Source organism: Talpa europaea (genome assembly GCF_964194135.1).
Source record: "Talpa europaea genome assembly, chromosome: 8".
NCBI lineage: Eukaryota > Metazoa > Chordata > Mammalia > Eulipotyphla > Talpidae > Talpa > Talpa europaea.
Genome location: NC_140075.1, coordinates 86557738 through 86582073, shown reverse-complemented (window position 1 = coordinate 86582073; position 24336 = coordinate 86557738). Strand labels below are relative to the sequence as shown.

Below are 24336 nucleotides of genomic sequence, written 5' to 3'. Positions count from 1 at the left end.
CCCCCACCCACCCCAGGTGTAGTCCCCATAGAATTTCCTTCACTAATGCACCCGTGCACCATCACCTCAGTCCCCTGTGCTCCTCCCTCCCTCCGTCTGATCCCTCTCCCTCCCCCTCCCCTGCAGGATCTCTGATTTATAATTGTCTGTTTTGTTGTGTTTTGTTGTGTTTTGTATTGTTATTATTATTTTCCCCTGATGTCTTATTATTAATGTTATTTGCTGCCCACAGCCTATCAAAACAGAAAGAGAATGTATCTTTCCTCCGGTTTGAAGGACAATGGAGAGGAGGAAGGGAAGACTTGGTCGAGTGACATGCAGCACTTGAGGCCAGCAATTGCCACTTGCTGCTCTTGTAATGCTACCCTGTCCACCATCCTGTATCTTACACTCTAAAAGTGGAAGAATCCCATTGTCCTTCAAACCTGAGGAAAGGTACATTCTCTTTCTGTTTTGATAGGCTGTGGGCAGCAAATAACATTAATAATTAATAAAAATTAAGATCCCCCAATTAAAGATCCCCAAATAAAAAGCATCTCAAAATTTCGTAAATTTTTTAGGCTCACAAAACAGTCGTACTCCATGAAAAATATACTGCTCTTCATACCTTCCATATTCCTCAGTCCAGTTATAGATATTTCTGGTAAGTTTAATCCATTCCTCAGGGTTGAATACAATCTCTGAAGGAACTAATTTGTCACAAGAACCCCATGGCCACAGTGCATAATTCTTCTTCCAGGTTGGATCCCCTTCATGAATTCCTATGCAAACAAACGTTTCTTTCCTATTGGAAACAGAAAAAAAAAATTTAAAACTTAAAGTTCTAAATGTTAAGTAAATTTAATGTCCTAAGGGTCACTTTTGATTACTTAAACATCTATAAACCATTTGTAAACATTTTCATTTACTTAAAATCTTTCTTAAATAGACTGTTTAACAGCTATATTAGTCTGAAAAAGTTAATTTGGGCTTTTAAGGCTTCAACATTTTGTTCATACCAACATTATCACGCTATGCTATCATTCATCTGTTTCATGTTTAAGGCACCACCTGAAACCCTCTCTGAAAGACTGTAACAGCAGGGATTATGCCCACACGTCTGCAGCTCATAGAGTTGTTGGGACATATTAGATATTGAATATTTACCAAATAAATGTAGGATGAACGGCCCCAGGCAGAATTAATTGCCTCATCCATGTTCCTAGAACACTTGCCTTATGTGGTCAGCCAAAGCATCCATTCAGTAAACACATACTGAACATTTGCTGTGTCTCACACTTCACGAGACTGTGCTAGCCTAATGCCTATCCTATCCCTATTATGGCTAGCTACACTCACATCTAGGTACAGACGACTAGACTGTGGTCTACTTGAATTTGGAACTGAGTTTCATTTTATTGCCAGGACCTAGTGTATAAGCTGGAATGCAGTAGTCAAAGAACATTTGCAGGGTTGAATTAAATAATTCATAAAAAGTATCTATTTGGCAATATTAATGGTTCTTAATATTTATTCCAAAATAGAACATTTAAACATTACTCTACAAGCTCATATATACCCATTATTTTCATTATTACTTCATGAACCATAGTAAACTTCAGGCTCTAAATACCAAAAGAGCCATATTATTATGTTCTTAGTAAAGGATAATTTACCTTTGGGATTTACAAGGAATTTCTGCAGTTCCCTTTATAGGAGAATAGAAATTATGAAAAAAGTTTTTCTTCATGCTCTGGACCATTCTAAGCATTTCATGGACAGGAGAAATGTTCAACACTATACCATTGAAAGAGTTATTTATTCTTGACCTTGATCATTCTTGAATAATTTTATGTTCTCAAGTACAGAATTCTTATGTTATCTCAACCTGCATAACTGTAGGTGTTTTTCTTATTTATAAAAAGTGTTTTATCCTTTATATTAAAAAAATCCTTAAGCTATTTTTATATAGTGATTATTCCTGGAAAACATTTGCTTTTACACTTAAAAGGAGGCCATGGTGTTGATGGGAGGGGGGGCTATAATTGCTTCTGATCCACCTGCAATGATTTCAAGTAGGCAGGCACATCTCCAATTTCTCTGAATTGTACTAAGATCTTATTTGCTATTCTTGCTAATCTGTCTTTAGTTTTCCTTTACTCAGAACAATAACATTTATTTCTGCCTGGCCTCATTTATGCACAGATATTCAATTTAATTACAAAGATAATCTCACCAGTGACGGGGAAATAGGTGTAGAAAATTGGTCTTTTGGATGAAGCACAGCTGTACATAAACAATTTTAGAAGAGCTTAAGATTTTTAGAAAAGCTATTATATGAAAAGAATGCTTACTGTTTATTTATTTCAAGAAAATGATAAAGATTAAATGTGACCATTCCACTAGGTAATATTCCTTCCACAGGATTCCACCGGTTCCCAGGAAAGTTGACACCTGGCAAATGTTTTGCCATCTTGGGTAAATACCACTCGTAAGTCATCATCTGTCAGCGAAATAACATATGATGCCATCCTTTTAATATATTTCTTAAAAAAGAGTCAAGTTTATCAATGAAAAGCTCTAAAATGTGAATATGCTATATATATAATTATAGGAACATAACTGAAAAACACATACAAGTGTAACCAAGGTGTGTGGCACAGACCACTCCTCCATGACTCGAATCTTGGATTTCACGTCGTAAGCTATGACTATCATCAGTGACATCAGTACTGAGTCTCATTTTCCCTCCATTCCTCTGGCAGACTACCCAGAAGGACCTTTTCCCCTTCCAGTATCTAGAACATGTGTACCCAACTTTCAGAACCAGCTTAAACATCATTTCCTCATTTAACTAGAAATGATTAATTTTAATCTAGGTGTACACTGTAAGTACTCAAAATGTACAAAATTGGATTGTAATACCTAATAATTTCAGTTCTTGGAGATAGTAACATGAATTATATATCCACTATAACTATGATATAATATTCCTCATTTAATTCTCATAATAACCTCACTGAATGAGAATAATGAGAATAATTATACTGTCGATAACCTATTCAATAGTCAGTGCCTTCCTGTTTCTCACTAACATTGCCCCGACTTTGATCAGGTAGCCCAGGTAGTGACATGCTCCTTCTCCTTATCTATGAATAGTTTGGGATGGGGGCATGTGACATAGTGCTGGTTAGTGGGGCTACAGTGGAGAGGTGCTGAGGGTTACTCCCAATAAATATAAGGAAGGATAAAGTCCCAGAAGAAGCACTCTGCTTTGCTTGAGGATGTGATATTTGCAGCAACTGGGTATCCATCAGTTCAAGAGACCACAGGAGCTGCCCCAGAACACTGGCTTCATTGAACTGCTTGTATTATCAAACCTAAAATCCTATCTCCAGACTACTTATTATATTAGGAAAAAATTCCACAATTTAAATCACTCTTTAGTCAGGTATTTGTTTCTTGCATTCAAAAGCATCCTAATTTGTATGACAATCATTTCCATTGATTTGAAAGGAAAAGTCACCATCCCCATGTCACATATGTAGACTTGAACTGAGGGCTGAAATTCATGCTTCTCAACTACACTAGCTGCCATCCCAAATAGTATTTAAAATTACAGTGTGATACTATAATATCAATAAATAGCATTGGTTAGAAGCTGGACTGACAATCAAATTAATCTGTGTAAATGATGTAAATGCAAAGTGCTTACAGAAATAGGTGTCATTTGCAAATTGTCTTATATGTCTAAGTCTGTTCATACAGTTTTCTCTGAAAAATTCTATTCAGTAATTCAACAAAATTTATAAAAAGTACTATGCTTAATAATGTGCTTAAACTAGCCATAATTTTTTTAAGATTAAGAATTTCTCTTTTCTTGATGATATCAGATAGATTTGTTCACTTTAAGTATTTATGGTTTACATAATAAGTCTTATAAATTAAATATATTGTTCAGTTCCAGAAGATTATTCTAATAGACCTAGAAATTTTCACAAGTCTTCTACAAATACATTTTTGTCCTGAGATTAACAAAGGTTACACAAAAATTTTGTAGCAGATTCACGGTTAATGACTTCTATCTTGAAAGAAGATTTTACTTACTTGTAGTATGACTTATTTTATAGTCAACCTTATTTTTTATTATAATCCCTGGACCAGCGGGCAGTGTTAATTTGAATGGTTAAGTTGGCTAAATGTAAAAGAACAATTTAAAAATAAATATACAATCCAATATTTTCATGATTTGTCATGTGAACTAGAAACTTGGGATATTACTTGAATTTAACATGAAACTCATTAATACTTAAAACGTTCAGAATAAATGAGAAAGAAGCAACACTCATATCTTATAATAGTAGTTAAAATAAAAGAATGTGGGCCTCCCCGGTGGCGCAGCAGTTGAGTGCTGGGTTGCGAAGCTGCCCACGGCCTCTGCGGTGCCAGTTCGATCCCCGGCTGCTCCCCGGCCACTTGAGGAGGGTCCCACATGGCGTGCAGACCTCTCCTGCCGCCCGCTGCTCCCCTCAGCAGTGTACTTCGGTCCTTCTGCCTGCTCTGCTCCCTGCTCTGGCTCTGGTGAATTCTCTCACTCTCCCGCGCTTCTGACTCTACCCAGTGTATGTATAAACAAAACAAACAAACAAATTAAATAAATAAATAAATAAAAGCATGCCCCTATAAAATTAAAAAAAAAATGAAAAATAAAAATAAAAAAAATAAAAAAAAATAAAAGAATGAATGTGGTATATATTCTACCTATCATGAAAACTGTACCTATCACTGTAAAAAATAGTTTAAAGACATGTTATTAAATGATAAAAATGTTATAAAAATATTACTATATTTTAAGTATATGTTTTAAGTACTTACTTCCTGATCCACTAATGAAATATCTGGCCTCAGTCCCTCGCAATAATGCATGTAACGGATAGAATTCCCTGGCAAGTCACCTCTGAGTAATATAATTGCATCATGAGGCATAGAGGCTAGGAGATTCTTTGCAAATTTACTGATCACGTAGTTGGTCCTTTGGTCACAAGTGCTAAATAAAACAATCAAAACATTAAAATATCAACAGTTTGTTACAGTTTTAATAAGAACGGGTTTATTTCCAAACTATTCCTTTCCCATCATACAATCTACATTGAGTGTTTCAAATTATTCTCATTTATAACTTCTGAGAAAATACATGTATCTGAAAAAGGAACACTATCATCTAAAACAAAAGGAACTAATTCTATGGCTTAAAAATATTTGCATATTGCTTTCCTTTCAGATTGTACTCAAGTTCTTTTTTTCCAAAAACTTATCCAATTAAACTAAGTAGGAGTAAATTTTCTGATTCCACTAGGAATTTAAGGTAATTTCATGTTACTGCCCTTTAGTCCAAAGAGATTTTCAAAAATGCAAAAGGAAATCTGCCAATAACTGTCATAAATTTATATGACATTTGTATGACTCTCTTTCATGCAGAGGTTGATCTTTTCTACCACATCCCTGTACCACAGGTTCTTGTCTAGGCAGAGGAATCACTGGGGAATGAGACAAATAAGAAAGAAAATTTGATGAGTTTTTTCCTCTCTCCAGACACTATTTGCCTTTGACAAAAGCAGTAAAAGGTTTTTCAATGATGAAGTGGACTTTCTAACTTCAAAGAATAACTGGCAAGAATTCTAAGCACTTCCCAAGCAAAGAGGAAAAGACTAGAAGGGTAAAAGTATCAAACTATGGAACAAAGTCTCTCCTGTTATTATAAGGCCCACTGCATGTAACAGAGGTGAGAAACACAAGTAAAGGTGAACCAGTGGGTGGGTTAGTAACATTAAACAAACACTTCCAGGAATAAAACATTACCCTTGCCTTTACAATTGATGCAATTGCTTCTTACTATGATTCCCTACTTTACAGGGAGAGGACTCATATTTGGCCACCCAGCAAAGTTGTTATCTAATCCACTCACCTGGGGCAAGCAAAAGAATCAAAAGAAAAAAACCCATCCAGCCAGTACAGGCATCCTTGCTGTTGAATCTGGATTGCCCTACAGAATAACTGAGAGGCCTCCTTGGGGGTGTAGGGTTAAGTCAGAGTGCTATCATATTATCACCGCTATGGCCTGAGATCGATCCCTGGCCAGGAAGCTAACCCACATGGTGCAGCAGACCTCTCCTGTCTCGCCCACTGCTCCCCTCAGCAGTGTATTTCATTTCAGTCTGCCTGTTCTGTTCCCCACTCTGTCTCTGGTGAATCCCCTCATCCCCCACATCTCTTCCCTATACTCCAGTTCTTTTTTGTATAAATAAATTAATCTTTTTTTTTAAGACTAATCAAGATAAAAGTCCAATAAAGTAAAAAAAAAAAAAAAGTTGGGAAACATAGTGTTGGCTTTGCAAACCCTTCTCAGGCTAGCTATGGATTGTGTCTGGGATGTGCATCCTCCTCCTACCAGGCCTCCTGGTGACATAGCCTTTTAACATTGCCTCTATCCTGCTATAATACACAATGTTGGTTTTTAAAGTTAAGTTGGAAAAGAAATTTTACCTTTTGAAATCAATCAACTTATGAAATCAACCAGTCACGTCTCAGTATAACGAAACTTCAGTGGTCTCTTTACTGCTGTAATACTCAATATCGCTGGAAATAATGCACTATCATCTAAAACTAGGACATCTTTTGTGTTAGGCTGAAATTTGTATTTTATTGGGTATTAGTTTTGAAAAGTACATTAATACTAATAAAGCACAAGGGCTGAGATACTTGTATGACTTTAATTATTTAAGAATAATTAATATTTAAACTACAGAATCAACCAGATAAGAGTCAGATATTACTCCAACAGAGGAACACACAAAAAGGCCCAAATGACTTAAATGGCATATCTACTCCAGATTCTACAAAGTATCCCTAGGGTTCCTTAGAGGAAAATATACACAGTCTGCATGCACTGCCCTATCCCTTGTTGGCCATACCCTGAAAATACATATCACTCATGCTGAGATTTTGGTTCAAAAGTTTTAAGAAGTACCACATCAGACCAAGCTATGTCACTTTGAACTAAAAGATGAAATAAAGTCCTAGAATCTTAATATTCAAATGTCTCTGACTCGGATGCAAACTTTTCACAACATTTGTGTTACCTGTAATTCGAATATATTTGGTAAGTTACAAAAAGAGTTGCCGAAAGCCATTCCAGACACTGAAGCCCACTGGTATTCAGCAGTCGATTACTCTCAGACACAAGTGCAGCCAAGCCTATGCCAGCTAGGACGGCCACCACTGCATTGCTCTGCATCCAGAATCGTTCTACCTGTGTGAGAGAGATGCAAACAGTGTGTCCAGTGGACTGGTTTACACTGTCAGTTAATTGGTTACTTGCATGTATTGTAAATACTATCATAAACACCTAGTTGCCCGACTGCTGTCATTCAGGTCTTATTAACCGACTTACCCCAGGTCACCTCTATGCATATTTTTTCCAATTTTCCAACATTTCCCAGTTTGACATGTCATTCTTTCCTTTGGACCTACCATTCTGCAACCCTCATGCTGCAGAATGAACTCCTGCAATGTGTGTGTTGGAAGAGAAATGCTTTGGCTTTGCTCCTAATGCTTCCTTGCTTGTGGAGAAGCTCTGCTAGGATAAAACGCCTGGCCCCCTTCAATCCCCTCACTTATTTCTTCTGTGTCATATGGTCAGTTAGCGAGCTGGGACTGGGCCTGTGTAATTCTCTTTGCCACTCTTTTTCTTTTGAATATGAGCTGCCCAAGGAAGCACTTATCCGGGGACAGACTTATGGTCCCAGTGGGGTGGGGCTAGGGTGAGAGAGGCCCACTCTGTGCAGTGGGTTAAGTCTGGCCATTTGGGGATACAGAGGTGGAAGTCCCCTTGCTCACAGATACAAACCACATTCTCCCACCCATTTTCTGGTTTATCTTGTTTCTCAATTGATTCAGAACTCAGGTGATCTAGTAGGGCATTACCGGTTAGGTCTTTTGAACACACACAAAAACATCTGGTTTCCATTGTTAAAAAGAGCTTCCTACATTTACAGAGTTTATGATACAAAGAGATCTCAAGAGGGGGCAGCTGGGGTCAAACAGAAATGTGGTTGCTCTTTAACACAGGCCTGGGACTGGTAAGTTTAGAAATAAGGAAATGTGTTGGTAAGAACCCCTAATTACAACTCTATGTTTTTGCTAATTTACAAAATTCTAGGAGAAATGAGGTAGGTCCTATATTGGCAAGCACTCATATAAAGTGACTAACTTAAACTAACTTACATTCATTTTCTTATTTAACTAATGCACTAGTCAGTTAACATTGCATTTTTTTTCCTAAAAAGAGGCCTTCACCTTAGTAGTTCAGTAATTTAACTCTTAATTTATAATAGTGCATATACTATTTCTGAGATAATTTCCTATTTTTACAAGATTCATGAAAGGTACATTTGTTAATTCTTTACAAACTTTCTGCTCAAAGAATATCTAAGGAAAACTTACCACACCCATGAAAAGAGGTTTTGAAATGTCTAAATTTGCCCTCCAACCAAAGAACAATGAATAAACACAAAGCATTCCAGTAAAAAGCCAGACTAATGAGGGATTCTGTGTGCTCCTATAAAAAAAATTCAAATAGGTCAAAGATTACTTACATGCATGAATATCAATAAATATCAAAGTTTTTAAATTATAGAAAAAATATCTGAATCTATAAACTTCCCATTTTTTATGTGGAAACAAAGATCAGGTTTTTAACACCTAAATAGAAAGAGGTAACTAAAACATAGTAAACTATACATACTGTACTAGATACTATGGACAACTTAATTTGGGACTATACAGCAAAAGATAAAAAGTTAGAAGTTGAAGAAGTATAAAATATTAATCTTGTTAAATTTATGATGTAATTAAATATGCAAAAACCAAAGACTAATTTCAAGCATCAAAATAACAAAGATTTAAAGATGACAAATCTCAATGTTGATGAGACTGCAGTATAGCACATTAGTACAAACTTCAAGGAAAGTTAGTTTAGTAATATAGATTGAGTGTTAAAAATATTCACATTCATCAATCCAATAATTTGAAAAGTAGGCCTAAATCTTTAAGCACTAACTAGAAATGTGGATAAAGATTAATGCATAGAAATGCTTTGGTATTACTTATAAAAGTGAAACAAGTGGAATCAACTTAAAGATTCCTCAAATAGGAGAGCATTTAAATGAATTCTCCTAGGACATAGGATGGAATGTTATATAAACATTTGTTTTTTTTAAAGATTTATTTATTTATGCATACAAGAGCTTGGGTACAGGCCAGAGGTACAGGGGGTGAGAGGATTCACCAGGACAGAGAGGGCAACAGAACAGGCAGATTTTACTGCAATAGACTGCTGAGGGGAGCAGTGGGTAAGTCAGGAGAGGTCTGCTGCGGCATGTAGGTTGCTCCCTGGCTGGCTGGGGGATTGAACTCGTGCTGCAGTGGTTGTGGACAGCTTCATAGCTTGTGTCTTAACCCCTTGCGCCACCAAGGAGGCCCAGAATGCTATATAAACATTTAGATGATTTTAAGTATTTTCATGGTATGGGAAAATGCTCACAATATAATGTTAAGTGTTAAGGAAACAAAACTAAGAATGTATGTATATTAAGACATTACATAAAAATACACTCAACAGGCTAGAGAGTAAATGAAAAAATATAAATGAAGGTTAATAGTATGATTTTTTTTTTAGGTTTACATTTATCATTGGAAATCTCCAATGAAGATAAATTCTTTTTATCTTCAGAAGAATTAAAATAGCTCTTTGCTTCTTTTGCAAAGAAACAATAATAATTGGCTGTGAGTAGAGTAAGGAGTCAAATCAGAAGTTTAAGACATCAAATGTTAGACAGTAACATACTGTTCAATATTTCAAAACCATTCATTTATAATTTTTAAAAAAGCAAGAAAGTAATACATATTAGCTCTAATAAAACTGGTTAGGGGAGTCATTTATTTGGAATACAAAATAATACAGGCAAGGTTCTACAATGACATTGAAAATATTAACTCAATTAATGAACAAAAAATAAGAGGAAAGGATTTATGTTACTCACTTTCTTGGTAAACATAGATTTGCCCAAACTGCAAGGGCTTGAATGTTGAATGAGAGTTCAGTCCTCATATTTGTTAGCTGAGAACTGAAAAAGACAAAGTAACTTCTTATTGGCAGAAAACAAATTTGGTTATTTCCAAGTAAAATGGTCTTTGTAGAGTACATAATTATGTACTTAATAATTTTCAGGACTGCAGTCAGATTTTTAAATAACTGTCTGCTTTAAATTTGAGGGGGAAAGTACTACAAGAAAGAGTTGAATATTCTGAGATGTTTACCAACTGTAACATTTGGTTACCAATATATAATTTGGGGTAGGCGTGGAACAAATAATTCTTATGTATTTGTGATAGTGTGGAATACTGTGTTGATCTTGTAAACCAATTTATATACTTGACTAGTTTGATAAGAAGTCACCTGAAATGGGTGTTTGAATTTTCTTTTGTTAGCAGTACAGTCATAGTCTCTAGTGATTCAGTTACTGAAAACAAAATTAAATCAAAAGTATTTTTTTTTTTTGAGATGCAATCATGAAGAAAAAAAGGGTAAAATAAATGATCTCCAACCATTCTTTTCTTGGTTATCTTCTTCCCTAAAAGGTTTCATTGTTTCCTATATTATTTGGTTCAAAATTATTTAAATAATCAGAGAAATGTATTTTTCCTATAATTAAACTAAATCCTTCCATTAACTTATAAGCATTTTCCAAGCATTATCTAAGTTCTAAAATAGCTTTAGTAGTCTCCAATTTTCTAAAAAAGAAATGACTCTACAGACCATCTCAGAGAACTTTCTTCTTCCTACCGGCAATTTTACTGGAGAAAATGTGATGCCACAATTATGGAAACCACACAATGTATATTTTACTAATGGGGACTCATCATTTATGAGAAGATAGCCTTACTCATTTTCAAATACACTTGAAAAATTGATTCCAGCATGAGGCCCATTTCAAACCATTCTTCAAAAGGAATGAAGTCAGTCTCAAAATTAATTCTTGGAGATCTGTTGCTTAAATGTAAGCTCTAAAACATGGTCACTGCCTAGGGTTAGATTCAATAATTTCCTTGTACAGGATTGCAATTTGGAGATATGCATGGGGAAAGAATTTAATTTGCTTGACTGGAAAAGGGTGGATGAGTAGGTGCCATCATATTGATGGATTTTCTAGTAAGTTAATTATGAGTTGCCTTTCTCAACACTCCTGTCTACCTGAAACAATTAAAGACTAGAAATTCTCTCTCTCAGTCAGAGTGCTAGGATGATGCTGCCATTATACATTAAGATTTGGCTCCAACAAGTAGTGGGTGTAAGTGGTCATCCCTTTTGTCAAGCTTTTTTGGTTATACAATCTAACTGCTCTAGTTTTAATAAAGGAGACCTTTGATGTCCCCACAGCTGACTTTTATGCTTAACTAATAAAAGTTATCTGTGTGGTCTAGGATTACTCTTGAAAGGTCTTTGGGGTTCATGTGGGATTTACTATATACTAGACATCTGAGCGTGATAAGAACTCCAGAGGTAGGCAAAAGCGAGCAAGCAATGAGTCTTGCAGCATGGAGTGAAGCAGAAGAAAGTAAACGCCCAGAGACACTGGCAAAGCTGCCTTATCTTTAAAAGGAAATCAAGCTTCTTCCTACCTTTCCCCAACAAAAAAAGAAGGAGCTTAATTTAGATATCTCAGACATAGTAAAAAACTTTAAGATCAATTGTGAGAACCATCAAAGTATAATATAAGAATAACTGTCAGTAGGGAAATATTTCCAAGATATAGTATAAAATGAAGAACAGCAGGCTAATAAAACAGTATGCGCCATTATGAGTCTATTTTTTTAAAATAAAATATAAAAGATATTGGAAGGATATACCATAAATGTTAATAGATTAATAATAATGTTTATCTTCGTAGGTTGAATGTTTAGGTAATTTAAATTTTATTTTTGCTTACCTATATTTTGTAAGTTTTCTATGACTATATACCATTTTTTTGAGTATGAAAAAAATGACATGTTTAGAAAGAAAAGAAGGATGGATGCAAGGAAGAAAGCAAGCTAGCAAGTAAATTATGAGGACTTATGAACCGCCTCACATGTAGAGTGGAAATATTATCCCCATATTTTTTAAATGATTTCAAATAGTCCTGAGAATTCTGAATTAATAATTAGTTAGGTGACAACTTTTGTGTTACAGAAATCTATTCTTCCCTGATTTTACATTGAAAATATTTAAATATTACAGGATTGTTACAGATATTTTTTAAGTTGTCCTACTCTGTGTAGGTTTTAAAGCAAACATCAACCCATTTTTCAAAGAACTCTAGGAGATAACACAGACAAAACAGATTTGCTTAAGCTGACTCCAATATGGCTGGATGTGAAAAATACGTAAGTCAAGAACAGAATTTAAAGACAACCTAAAAGTCTTGAAAGATTTAATAAATTAAACTCTGAAGAATTAAAAAAGAATAGCTCAATCCAATGTAACAAGAAAATAATTATTCAGATTATGCTAAATACAATGTTATAAAATGTATCTAACAGAAAGAAAATAAAATACCAAAACAAATAAGTTATTTATAAAGCAACAGTACATTGAGTAATTTTATATTCAACTTAAAGTTGAAACCTTTTAGTTTTACTGGTTCTACCCTGTTCATTGTTGTATTTATTGCTTACTTTAAACTTTATCATATCAAAGGAAATGCTAGAATATTTGACAGTGTACATAAACAGCTGTTACTTATCCAGGTGAATATGATATACTGCTTCACAAAGAGATAAACTCAGAATCCCTAAAATCATTTAAAGGAACTAATAGAGAATTCATTTAAAAAGAGTTTCAAATATTTATACTCACAACAATATTTTAGACATACTGGATCCTATTTCAGTTTTGGCCTAAAGATAAAAGAAAAAATTTATTTGGGCATGCCATGCATTAAAACTGTATTTTAACTATCTTGATTAAATATACAATGCAACATCTCCATTCAAAGACTTACTTCAGAGCCTTATTGATTTTTTTTTTTAAAGATTTATTTATTTATACAAGCACTGGGTATAGTCAGAAGCACAGGAGGGTGAGAGAATTCACCAGAGGCAGAGCGGGAACAGAGCAGGCAGACGGATGAAACACACTGCTGAGGGGAGCAGTGGGCACAGCGTGCCATGTGGGACCCTCGCCGGTGGCCAGGGATCGAACCAGCACTGCAGAGGCTGCAGGCAGCTTCGCAGCCCAGTGCTCAACAGCTGCGCCACCAGGGGAGGCCCATTATTGATTTTTTTTTTTTAACAGAAGTCAGTGAAAACTAAACATAGACATCCTTTAAGAAGAATTTCAGGGGCCTCCCTGGGGCACAAAGGATTAAGCACCACACTATGAAGCAATTCGCAGCCTCTGCAGCATGAGTTCGATCCCTGGCCAGCCAGGAGCAACCCACATGGAGCAGCAGACCTCTCCTGACTCGCCCCCTGCTCCCCTCACCAGTATACTTCAGTCAGTCTGCCTGTTCTGTTCCCCACTCTGTCTCTGGTGAATCTTCTCACCCCTTGCATCTCTGGCCTGTACTCCAGCTCTTGTATGCATAAATAAATCCATCTTTTTTTTTTTTTTTTTTTTTTTTTGAGGGACCCTCGCCAGTACTCGGGGATCGAACTGGCACTACAGAGGCTGCGGGCAGCCTCGCAACCCAGCACTCAACCACTGCGTCACCAGGGGAAGCCCAAATAAATCAATCTTAAAAAAAAAAAGAATTTCAGAGATAATAAAAAATTAAACTATGCCAGTAGAAATGATTAACACATTAATGAATTAATAGACATTACACTTCTGTTATAGCCACTCTTAAGCTATTTTTTGTACTTTGATTAGAGTTCATTATCCATTTGTTAGTGCATTTCATAATTATGTATGAATTGTGCAAACTCCAAATCTGGAATGGCCCTCAAACAATATTTTTTGGGGAAACCAATATAAATAAACTACAGCATAAATTGCAACTAAGTTAAAAAAGTCATAATTATCATCTTATTAATCTATTTTATTATGAAATATATCCTACATAAAAACAACATATGTAAAATAATATATATATAAGTTGAGGGGATAAAGAGTTTTTTAAAAATCAGTAGATACATCATTCATTTAAGAATAGGAATTTAAGAGAAATCATCACAGTAAATGCCTTTGTTATCCCTCAGTGGTATTATCTTGAATTGTATGTTAATTATTCCCCTACTTTGTAAACACATTTAGTTTTACTACTTTTATCTGTATCCACAAGCAATGGATTATTAAATTTTTGCATGTTTTAGAATTTTGTACCAATTTTGTATATAATGTATACTCTTCTGAGATTGCCTTCTTAAGATACAAAAAAGTACAAACCATGAAAGAAAAATCTGATAAAAAATAAATTAAATTAAAATAAAAACCATCTGTTTATCACTTCCTTTTTCAGATAACTTTTACTGTAAGCACATGTAGTAGATTCTCCTAGTTTATGTCTTAGGGAAAGCAAGCCTCTTTGGAACACACTGTTTCATTTAGTGACATCATATTTAGGAAGTATTCACAGATAGGTCTTATACTCATACTAAATAGAATGCTGTTCATCAAAAAAATGTGATTTGATCAAGACAATTAAAAATGTTTAGGTTTTTGGAGACCAGCAAGATGGCAGCAGAGTGAAGACGGAGGCACACCTCTTCTACATATTCACAACCAAATTCAAATTATGATAAAACTAGGACACCATATGGCGCAGCAGACCTTTCCTGTCGCGCCCGCTGCTCCCCTCAGCAGTGCATTTCAGTCAATCTGCCTGTTCTGCTCCCCACTCTGCCTCTAGTGAATCCTCTCACCTCCCCCCTCCCCTGCCACATCTCTGGCCTGTACCCCAGCTCTTGTATGCATTAAAAAAAAACTAGGACACCAGTTTCTGAAACATAAATTGATTACTACTGTATACATCAGGGGCAACAGCAGAAAGGGATAGACAAAACTGTAACTGAACTGTGTTTGCAGCAACACTAGGCAGTGCAGCCAGGAGAGGGAGGGGAACTGCTGTGCCAAGTCTCTGCTGCTGTTAAGTCAAGGGCACCCACCACTACAGGGACTTTATAAACAGGGCACTACATTGGAGGGGAGGTGCACAGAGTTGCTGTGCAAGACAGAGAATGAGGTCGGAGAACTCTAGGAATAAGGGTGCAGAGTGATGATACTGGTTTGAGCCTGAGGCTCCCTACTAAAACAGCTGGAATCTGCAGCTTTTGGGTGAGCCAGATTGGATCCTCATAGAAGAGGCTAGGTTTGAGGTCTAAGGCTCTGATATGTGAAACACCTACCTAGCTGCCACCTGGGGCCAAAACCCAGACAACCACTGAATGCTCTCCCTGAGTTGAGATGGTAGCACCTGGATCTTAATAACAGGAACAAGTGCTCCAGGGTAAGGCTCCATCCTCAAGCAGCAAGTATTTTTCATTTTTATTCAAAATATTTTTAATCATAGACCAAGAGCCAAGAGTGATACCCAGCACTAACAAGATGGAAATGTGTCAACTGATGGCAGCAGAGCCTTTTTAATGCTTGTTATCCAGAAAAACATATTTGGGGTATACAACAGTATAAGGTCAGATGAAGTGATTTCAATCTTTTCCAATGTATGTTAAATGCCCATTCCAAGGGGCAAATCTGTCATATAAATAACTGAATGGGAATTCTATCTATTGTCAATGATAAATGGTGATTTTATTTTTTTCAACTAAGGTTCAGGCTAAAGTTTTGTCACTTATTTCCCAAAAAAGGCTTTTTTTTAAAAAAAAATAATAAATTTTATTTTTATATTCCCCATACAATTGCAACCCCCTTATTTTGACCCCAATCCCTCCCCTCCCGCCCTCTACCCCCCATAGAGTGTCTCTGGTTCATAGTTTTTTGTTGATTTTGATTTTCACTTTCTTACAGTTATTCTTTTTCCTGGTCCCTTATTTAAGTTTTCTAGATTCCTGCTATGAGTGAGACCATCCGGTATTTTTCTTTTTCTTTCTGGCTTATTTCACTGAGCATGATCCCTTCCAGTGCCATCCATGTTGCTGCAAATTGCATGTGTTTATCTTTCAAAAAAAGGTTTTTAAATACATACTTACCAGACTGAATGTTCCATATTCTTCCCTGAGAAAATGCGTCAAAAATCCTAGCAATGTTGTCTGGTCTCCCCAGGTCCAACGGGCTTGGTTGAGATAGGATGAAATAGGAAGGTAGACATAGGGTAGCAAACCCATGGAGAAGTACACACTCAGCTTCAACAAAGAGCCCAGGGTAAGTTCCTGCATCAGAGACAAATGTGTTGCATGAAAATGTTTTTTGTAGTCAGTTCATCCTGGAACTTCAAGAACACATCAAGGAAAATATCAAATATGTTTACTCAGAGTTGATCTCTCAATTTATATTAAGTCACCACAGAATACTAAGTTAAACCTTCCAGTAATCTATGGATTACTAGAAAATTGCATCAGCCTGAACACCTGTGCATGGCAGGTGAAATCTGAATGAAGCAAATAACATTAGCAAAGACTCAAGAGTATCGTGTTTATTCCATCTTTCACATCAACTCATGCCATGACATGCAGTATTGTACAGCCAGGACAGCCCACTTTGAAGTGACTGAGTGGGCTGGTTTTGAATATGCCCACAATGTTGTTCTAACACTAATTCACTTCACTACCCTTGTCAGGGATAGACTTATACTATATGCTCTATTACAATTATACACTGACAGTATGATTTGTTCTGTAAGGATTTTGAACATTTCATGGGAATACTTGGCATAAATGAAACTAGCTTTTAAATAACCTCTTAATTTATCCAAATGTTCCTCCCCCCTCACTTTACATGTAGGATGGAATACTAAAAGAAATGTGTTGTTGTATGTAATTATATTGGCTTATGAGAATTTACTTCTCATCTGCATATTTCTAAAACAAAGGATATTGAGAAGGTTTTATAATAATTAAGTCCAAAAGAATATGGGATGCTAGGAAGATTCAAATAGTGGTTGCTTTAGTGATTGGAAAAGAGGGTTTCTTATAAATCTCATAATTGGAAGTTGTCAATGTTTCCTTTATATAAAAGGAAAATTGTACGTGCCAATGAATACAAGAACCAAGGTTTATAGTCACCAGAACAAGCAGCTGACTTAAATTAGCATTTTTAATAAATATTCTTAATTGATAATGGAATATTTTTATTACAGCGCTAACTCGCGTTGAAATTCCTAAAGTGGTGAGAAGCATAAAAATGATGGCATGAAGACAGTGTAAGAATAGTCAAAGAACATGCCTTTGCTAGTCTTAAAAGTATTTTTAAAGAAAGTAAATATTTAAATTATGGTAATTTCTGTATATTATAAACTTCAATTTAGAATGGCTAGATGCAATTGCTGCAAAATTTTCCTTTTCAAGCGGGAAATAAATGGGAAGACAATCACAGAAGTGCTATTTCAGACTGAAGGAGACTGGTCTGAGTCCCTGGTGCCCATACATTAGAATCACTTGGGGAGTCTTAAAAACAGTGATGTCTGGACCTCACTCCAGATCAATTAAATCAAAATTACTTTAGGGTAGGATCAATAAACATGTACACACACAAGCACATATACACTTATATACACACCTATACATTAATATATGCATACATACACACTTTCAAAATGCTTCCCACATAATTTAAGTGAGTGACTAGGGTTGCAGCCAACTGACTCAGGGTTTCCTGTTATGCTTCAGATCACCCAAACAGTGTGAGTCAACTACCTTGTCAATTTATTTTCCCCCCTGGGGTCTCTGCTATTTAAATAGTGGAAATCGAAGGTGCTTGGAAGAGGTATACTTTCCCATATTTCATCATTCACTAGGTAGCTGACCTAAGTAAGTACAGGGCACTGAGGTTCTCAGACAAGACTTCCAACTTGTTACTTTGAGTTTTGCATGTTTTCTACAAAATATATAGCTCTCCTTTCAATCAACTAACTCAAAGTGTCTCCTTTTAGGTTCTTACCTGAGAATGCACCTATCTGATATTTGCAAGTACCTTTTCTGATGTCAGAAGCATGGTTAAAAAGCCTGGTTACAGCATCAAAATGGCAGCAAAGATTATTCTTGACAGTCTTCCTCACAAAAAAAGACTAAAGAGCAACTACCCATAGATAAGACACCCAAGAATCCAGGGGTGAGGTTGAAGCATGGAGAAAAGAGACTAGGAGGTCTAAGTTGAGGGCCCTGCTCCATCATCCCTCTGCCAGGCCAGCCAAGCTATCCAATCCAAGAAGGCAACCCTGGGTTTATGATCTTTCTGGTGGCAAAAGAGTCCAAGTCAGGAATCTAGCTCCTCCAACACTGCAGGGTGCTCCCCTGAAAGCCCACCTGGGTCTCCCCTCATGGGGACTAATTCAAGGGGTTCAGCCACTGGGGATCAGATAGAGATGTAGAATACTATTCAGCTTTGAGAAAAAAGACATACTGCCATTTGCAATAACATAAGGGAAACTGGATGGCATCATGCTAGATGAAGTCAGTCAGAAGACAGAGAAAGACAAATACTGTATGATCTCAATTATACATAGAATCAAAAAAACTTAATTCCTAGGAACAGAGAGTAGATTGGTGGTGTCCAGAGGTGGGGAGAGGGCAGGAGACAGCTAAGGGAAATAAGTGAAAGTAGTTACAGGATACAGAATAAGATGAGCAACTTCTGGGAATCTAATGTCTAGCATGGTGACTGTAGTTAATGACATACTATAGTATATTTGAAAGACTCCAAGAGAATAAATCATAAAAGTTCTCAACAGGGCCTCCCTGGGTGGCGCAAGTGGTTAAGCACCACACTATGAAGCAAATCCACAGCCTCTGCAGCACGAGTTCAATCCTTAGCCGGCCAGGGAGCTACCCACTTGGCGCAGCAGACCTCTCCTGACTTGCCCACTGCTCCCCTCAGCAGTGTACTTCGGTCAATCTGCCTGTTCTGTTCCCCACTCTGTCTCTGGCCTGTACCAGAGACACGCCCCACCCCCCACATCTCTGGCCTGTACCCCAGCTCTTGTATGCATAAATAAATAAATCTTTAAAAAAAAGTTCTCAACATACACACAACTGTAACTGTCATTATAATAATCATTTTGTAGTATATACATATATTAATTCATCACATTGTACATTTGAAAATTACACAATGCTAAATGTCAATAATATCTTCACAAATTGGGGGGAGGCGGGACAGAGAAAAACGAAGTTGGGTCGGGGGGAAGAAGCTGGTCTAAGAGGCGTGATCTCTAGCAACCTATCAACTCAAATGAGAAATATAATGGTCCCCTCAGACTTTATTGTATTCCATAGAAAAATCTTTGTTAAGTTATCCTTTTTAATGTTATACCTACATTTTTTATCAAGTGCTTATATAATAAAAGACCATATAGAGCACTTTCTGTATTCTCTATGAAATCACTATTAAAGATACCGCCTGTTACGTTGTTCAACTCTCCCTTACAAAGGTCTTATATGACTGACTTGACAATTCAGTTTTTTTTTTTTAAGATTTTTTTTTTTAAAAATAGAGGCATGTTTTATTTATTTATTTATTTATTTGTTTGTTTGTTTATACATGCACTGGGTACAGTCAGAAGCGTGGGAGGGTGAGAGAATTCACCTGAGCCAGAGCGGGGAGCAGAGCAGGCAGAAGGACTGAGGCACACTGCTGAGGGGAGCAGCGGGCTGCAGGAGAGGTCTGCGCGCCATGTGGGACCCTCCTCTGGTGGCCAGGGAGCAGCTGGGGATCGAACCTGCGTCGCAGAGGCCGCGGGCAGCTTCGCAACCCAGCGCTCAACCGCTGCGCCACCGGGGAGGCCCGACAATTCAGTTCTAAGAAAAATTTGATCTTTCCTGTTAACTGTTATGGTTTCCTTTTATTGATTTTCTAAAATACATAATTAAAATTTTATAATCGCCAATTTACCCTTTTTGTTTTGTTGCCAATTGCCTAAAACTTTGGTATAATTATTTTACTATTTCTATGTATTAATTTTATTATGTGTATTTTTTTATAATTCTGGTTATAGCTAGGTATAAGTAACCCATAATAAAATGATAGAAAAATGTAGCTGAAGTATAATTAACAAATTAGTAATAAAATGACTCCAGCACTGCTTTGTATAGAGACTATTTAATTCTCTGGGAGAAAGACTGACAGAATAAAGAGTTCTCTTTCCAATCATCACACAGGGAGCTGTGTGTAACTCAGCTCCTTGCTTTCTCTTGTATCTGCATCTCCCAATGCCTAACAAAGTCATTTTCCCATGTTATTTAATACTCCCATTTATATGAATAATCATTTTTTATTTCAGAGAAAGGCAAAGTAAAAATAAATACTTTTTAATTCTAGGAAAATCTGTTCTGAGAATACAGAACTGTTGTTTGTAAAAGATTTTATTATTTGCTTCACAACATCTGTGGTGGTGAGTTTTATTGAGAACTGAACCTTTAGTATCTACAGTAGCCTCTGAAACCAAGCAGGCACTCAACAAACAGTTGGATGAATAAAAAAGTATTACTAATAATGCACGAGCCCCTCTCTTAAAATGTGTGATAAAACAATTAAGGAAATTTGCTTTTGTTGTTTTAAGTCCTCTTAGCCTATTTTCATGAAGGTGTTGCTTAGAATCAGTAAGAACATTATGAAGCAGACCAGATGCCACTGCAATCAATACTGCATAATTTTTGTAAATCCTATTTTTTTTTAAGTCAGTGTTGTTAGGGCCTAAGGTTATTTATGCTCTATATAAAACTCAATAAATAAATACATCCCTATGTTTTCTAATGCCAAAAATAGTATATTAAGCTTAAATACTACAAATTTTCATTTTTATAAAATTAAAAAACCTACCTTCTCTTTTAAAAGTCGAAAGAGAACCCATGGTATTATGCACAAAACATAGAGTACTATTGTGTGTTGATTACATAAGCTAAGGCCACAGCAGAAAGCACCAATTTTAGCTATCTGAAAATAAATAAAGGAAAAAAAAAACTAAGTTAAAAATTCACCTAAAACTCTAAGGAAGCACAAGAGTAAAAATCTATTTCTTATATAAAAACCAAGCATTTGTACCACTGGTTCAGCTAAAAATCAACCTCTGACATGCTAGTAGTCATTTTTTAATATTTATCATTTTTAATGAAGATTTTCCCATTCTTATCATTGCAGTTTGATCTTAAATGACTATCTTCACACAAGTTTTAGAAAGTCTTGCATGATGACTAGATAACTCCTAACAGCAATAAGATATTGTATGATTCTTATTCAAGTAAAATACATAAATGAAAGCCAGCAATTCTATCTACTTCACTTTTCTATTAATTTAAAGAAATATAACACTTTATTCAGAAACATGGTTCACCACAGGAGGTATGTTTGCTTTTTTGAGCATGTATTAGTGTCTTAATGAAAACGTTCATTTTAAACAAAAAATAAACTCTAATAGCATCACAGATATGTTCAGGAAAACCACAGATTAACCACTGTTCTTTTGTTTCCGTACTCTTTAACACAAGGTTGCCCATCCTAAAATGAGTGGGTACTTTCCAGATTGTAAACTGTAACCACTTAGAAGACAGGATTCCTTCACATCCCAAGTGATTCTGATGATAGTGTTACCTTAAACTTCATTGAAATCTTTTCTGAACCACTTTGTCTTTACATTTGATTCTCATTTCAGTTTAAAAAATTACATATTTTTTTACCTTTTTTTGCAATCACACAGTAAGTCAATGTACCATAATGACATATAGTTACATGTAACTAAAGGTGGTCAGTCTAAAGCTTGGAATCTTATGATCTCTCTCACTCACACAAATACACACGCACATGCACGCGCACACACACATACATAATGGAATTAACCAGTGCGTCTTGTCTCTCTCATAGGACTCAAAGGGGGATTTCATAATGCTCTCATTCTCCAAACAACTTCTTAACTCTGAGGAGGAACAGAAGTCCCATGTTTTATGTTGGTTATCATGGTTCACAGCATAAGAACTGAGGCTATATTCTCTCTCAACATGCCTAGATTACCTTGACAGCAATCAGAATGGATAAAACAGCATCTAAACCAAAGCTAAAAAAGAAATACAGCATCTGTCTAAAAATTAAAACAAAAAGTGATTTCACGTTGATCAAAATAGGTTACCTTTGATCTTTCTTTTGCAGTTGCTGCCTCCTCAAAATGTACAGTAAGAGCCATAAGCAGCCCCACAAACAGATTGTTTAAGCTAAAAACCTCTGCTGCAATGGACCACTGCCATGTTAGACGAGAAAATGAAAACACCCCCGCAGCAAGGATTCCTCCAGCATATGAGCCAGAAAGCCTGCAAATACAGATAACATGAAATCTTCTTTCCCAATAAAAAGAACCGACTTTATTTTCCTTTTTATAAACTGTAGCAGCAGAAATTATGACAGTCACCAAGCACTATCCCAATACATTATATGGTTGATACATTACTTCATGTAATAATCTCTTTCAACAGATTTTAATTAGAAAGAGTATATATTAACCTATTAACAAACAAATGAACAAACCTATTTGGTATCCAATGGATGGAAAGAGGTTTCGTTCTCAGACGTAACCTCTAGGATTCAGGCCAGTTCAGAAAGCCTGAAGAGATAGTAGCTAGAGAGATAACAAACCTGTGTGATTTTTCTTGTTATATCCACCAAGAAGACAGTAGGTCTGGAGAAGACGGAAATAGGTTTAATTATAAAAATTAATAAAATGGCAAAATATCTATTCAGGAACACTCATTCTCACTTCTTGTGGAATGTCTGGTGTAGGAACTTTCTACTTCTAGTCCCAACAAATATGGCAAAGAATGCCCTGGTCATGATATGTGATGGTTTTAACATCCTGCAAATTGTTCTTAGTTTCAGATGATCTCTTTACACAAAGTTGAAGTTTAAAATGATATATGTTTTCAAAAAGAGTTATGGGAACATGAATTTGGTGAACACAAAAAGAATCAAATGGTGGTATGCTTGGAAACAATTTCTCACCCCAAAATGCCAACAAGAGTCATACATTTCAAATAAAAAATCTAAATTCCAATGTAGAGATGTGATCTGAGACTGGCAATGTGCTTGAATATACTAAAATATATCAACCAAAACAACTGCCTATTTTTAATTGTGAAAATTAAGTTATCAAATATCTAATTCTAATAATTATTATGAAATTCAGAAGACATCACTGTATCCAATAACCATAATATTATATGATTCTAAATAAGAATTTTTAACAATATTGTTTTGCATGAAAACTTATAGAGTAATTCTATGGCTTTCAATCAACTATTACAGAAAAAAAAAAAAACTTCAATATCACCAAACCTTTTTTCCTGGAGGTTCTCTAAATAATTTATTTCTAATTTTTTTCTTTCCCCTATAAAATCATTAATTTTCTATTTTTTATGAGTTCCCCATTCTCCCAGTGATCCTGATTCAACAAAGTTAAGTCATTTCTTCCTTCCAAATTATTTTCCAAATGCCTTTCAATTTATATACATACAGCCTTAGACTCAATTATTTTAATATTTTTCCAGTTTGTTTTCTGATGGCCAACATATTCTGCAAAAAACACCATCAGATTAAACCTCTTAAAACATACTCTTTGATTACTCAACTACCACATTTAAGGACTCTTCACTGTTGTAGGAAAAATTATAAATGAGTCAGCTTGGTATTCCAGTTCCCAATAACCTGGGTGCCAACTAGCCATTAATTACCAACATTATCATCTCCATCAAGCAACAGGGTTCCTTGAAATTCCCTAATAAGATATGCCTATTCCTAGCATCATATCTTTGCTATACCCTCTCTATTCTTTCCTATTTATTCAAACTTGACTTTCCCCCCAAATTTCTCTTTAATTCCCAGGCTTCTATCCCATCTCAGAACATCTATCGCATTTACTTGCCCATAAGGAGTTAAACTTCATTTATATTAGAAGCATCAAGTCCCAAGCACAGAAAGGGAACAGTGAGTAAAAAAAACTAAAGTATTAATAATAATTTTGAAGAAACACCTGAGATTCATCATTTAATAAATATTCATCAGTTAATAAATATTACTTTGGAAAGTCAGTATAAGATACATAAATTCTTTCCTCTACTTAAAATATAAATTAGCATCCTTGGAGAGATGACTGATTCCAGAGCTGGTGT

The 24336-nt window shown here is 35.7% G+C and overlaps 1 protein-coding gene across 1 annotated transcript in view; it reads right to left on the bottom strand.

Annotated features, from left to right (window-relative positions):
* The window catches only part of TMEM260 (transmembrane protein 260), a gene marked incomplete at both ends in the record, with an annotated part of 51795 nt that overhangs the window by 5780 nt on the left and 21679 nt on the right, over window positions 1-24336 (bottom strand). Inside the window, 10 exons of the mRNA XM_084240647.1 lie at window positions 608-784; window positions 2334-2482; window positions 4855-5026; window positions 7119-7288; window positions 8482-8596; window positions 10080-10163; window positions 12935-12975; window positions 16225-16404; window positions 21008-21121; window positions 22308-22485. Coding sequence (XP_084096773.1) covers window positions 608-784; window positions 2334-2482; window positions 4855-5026; window positions 7119-7288; window positions 8482-8596; window positions 10080-10163; window positions 12935-12975; window positions 16225-16404; window positions 21008-21121; window positions 22308-22485 — 1380 coding nt within the window. The remainder of the gene's footprint in view (window positions 1-607; window positions 785-2333; window positions 2483-4854; window positions 5027-7118; window positions 7289-8481; window positions 8597-10079; window positions 10164-12934; window positions 12976-16224; window positions 16405-21007; window positions 21122-22307; window positions 22486-24336) is intronic.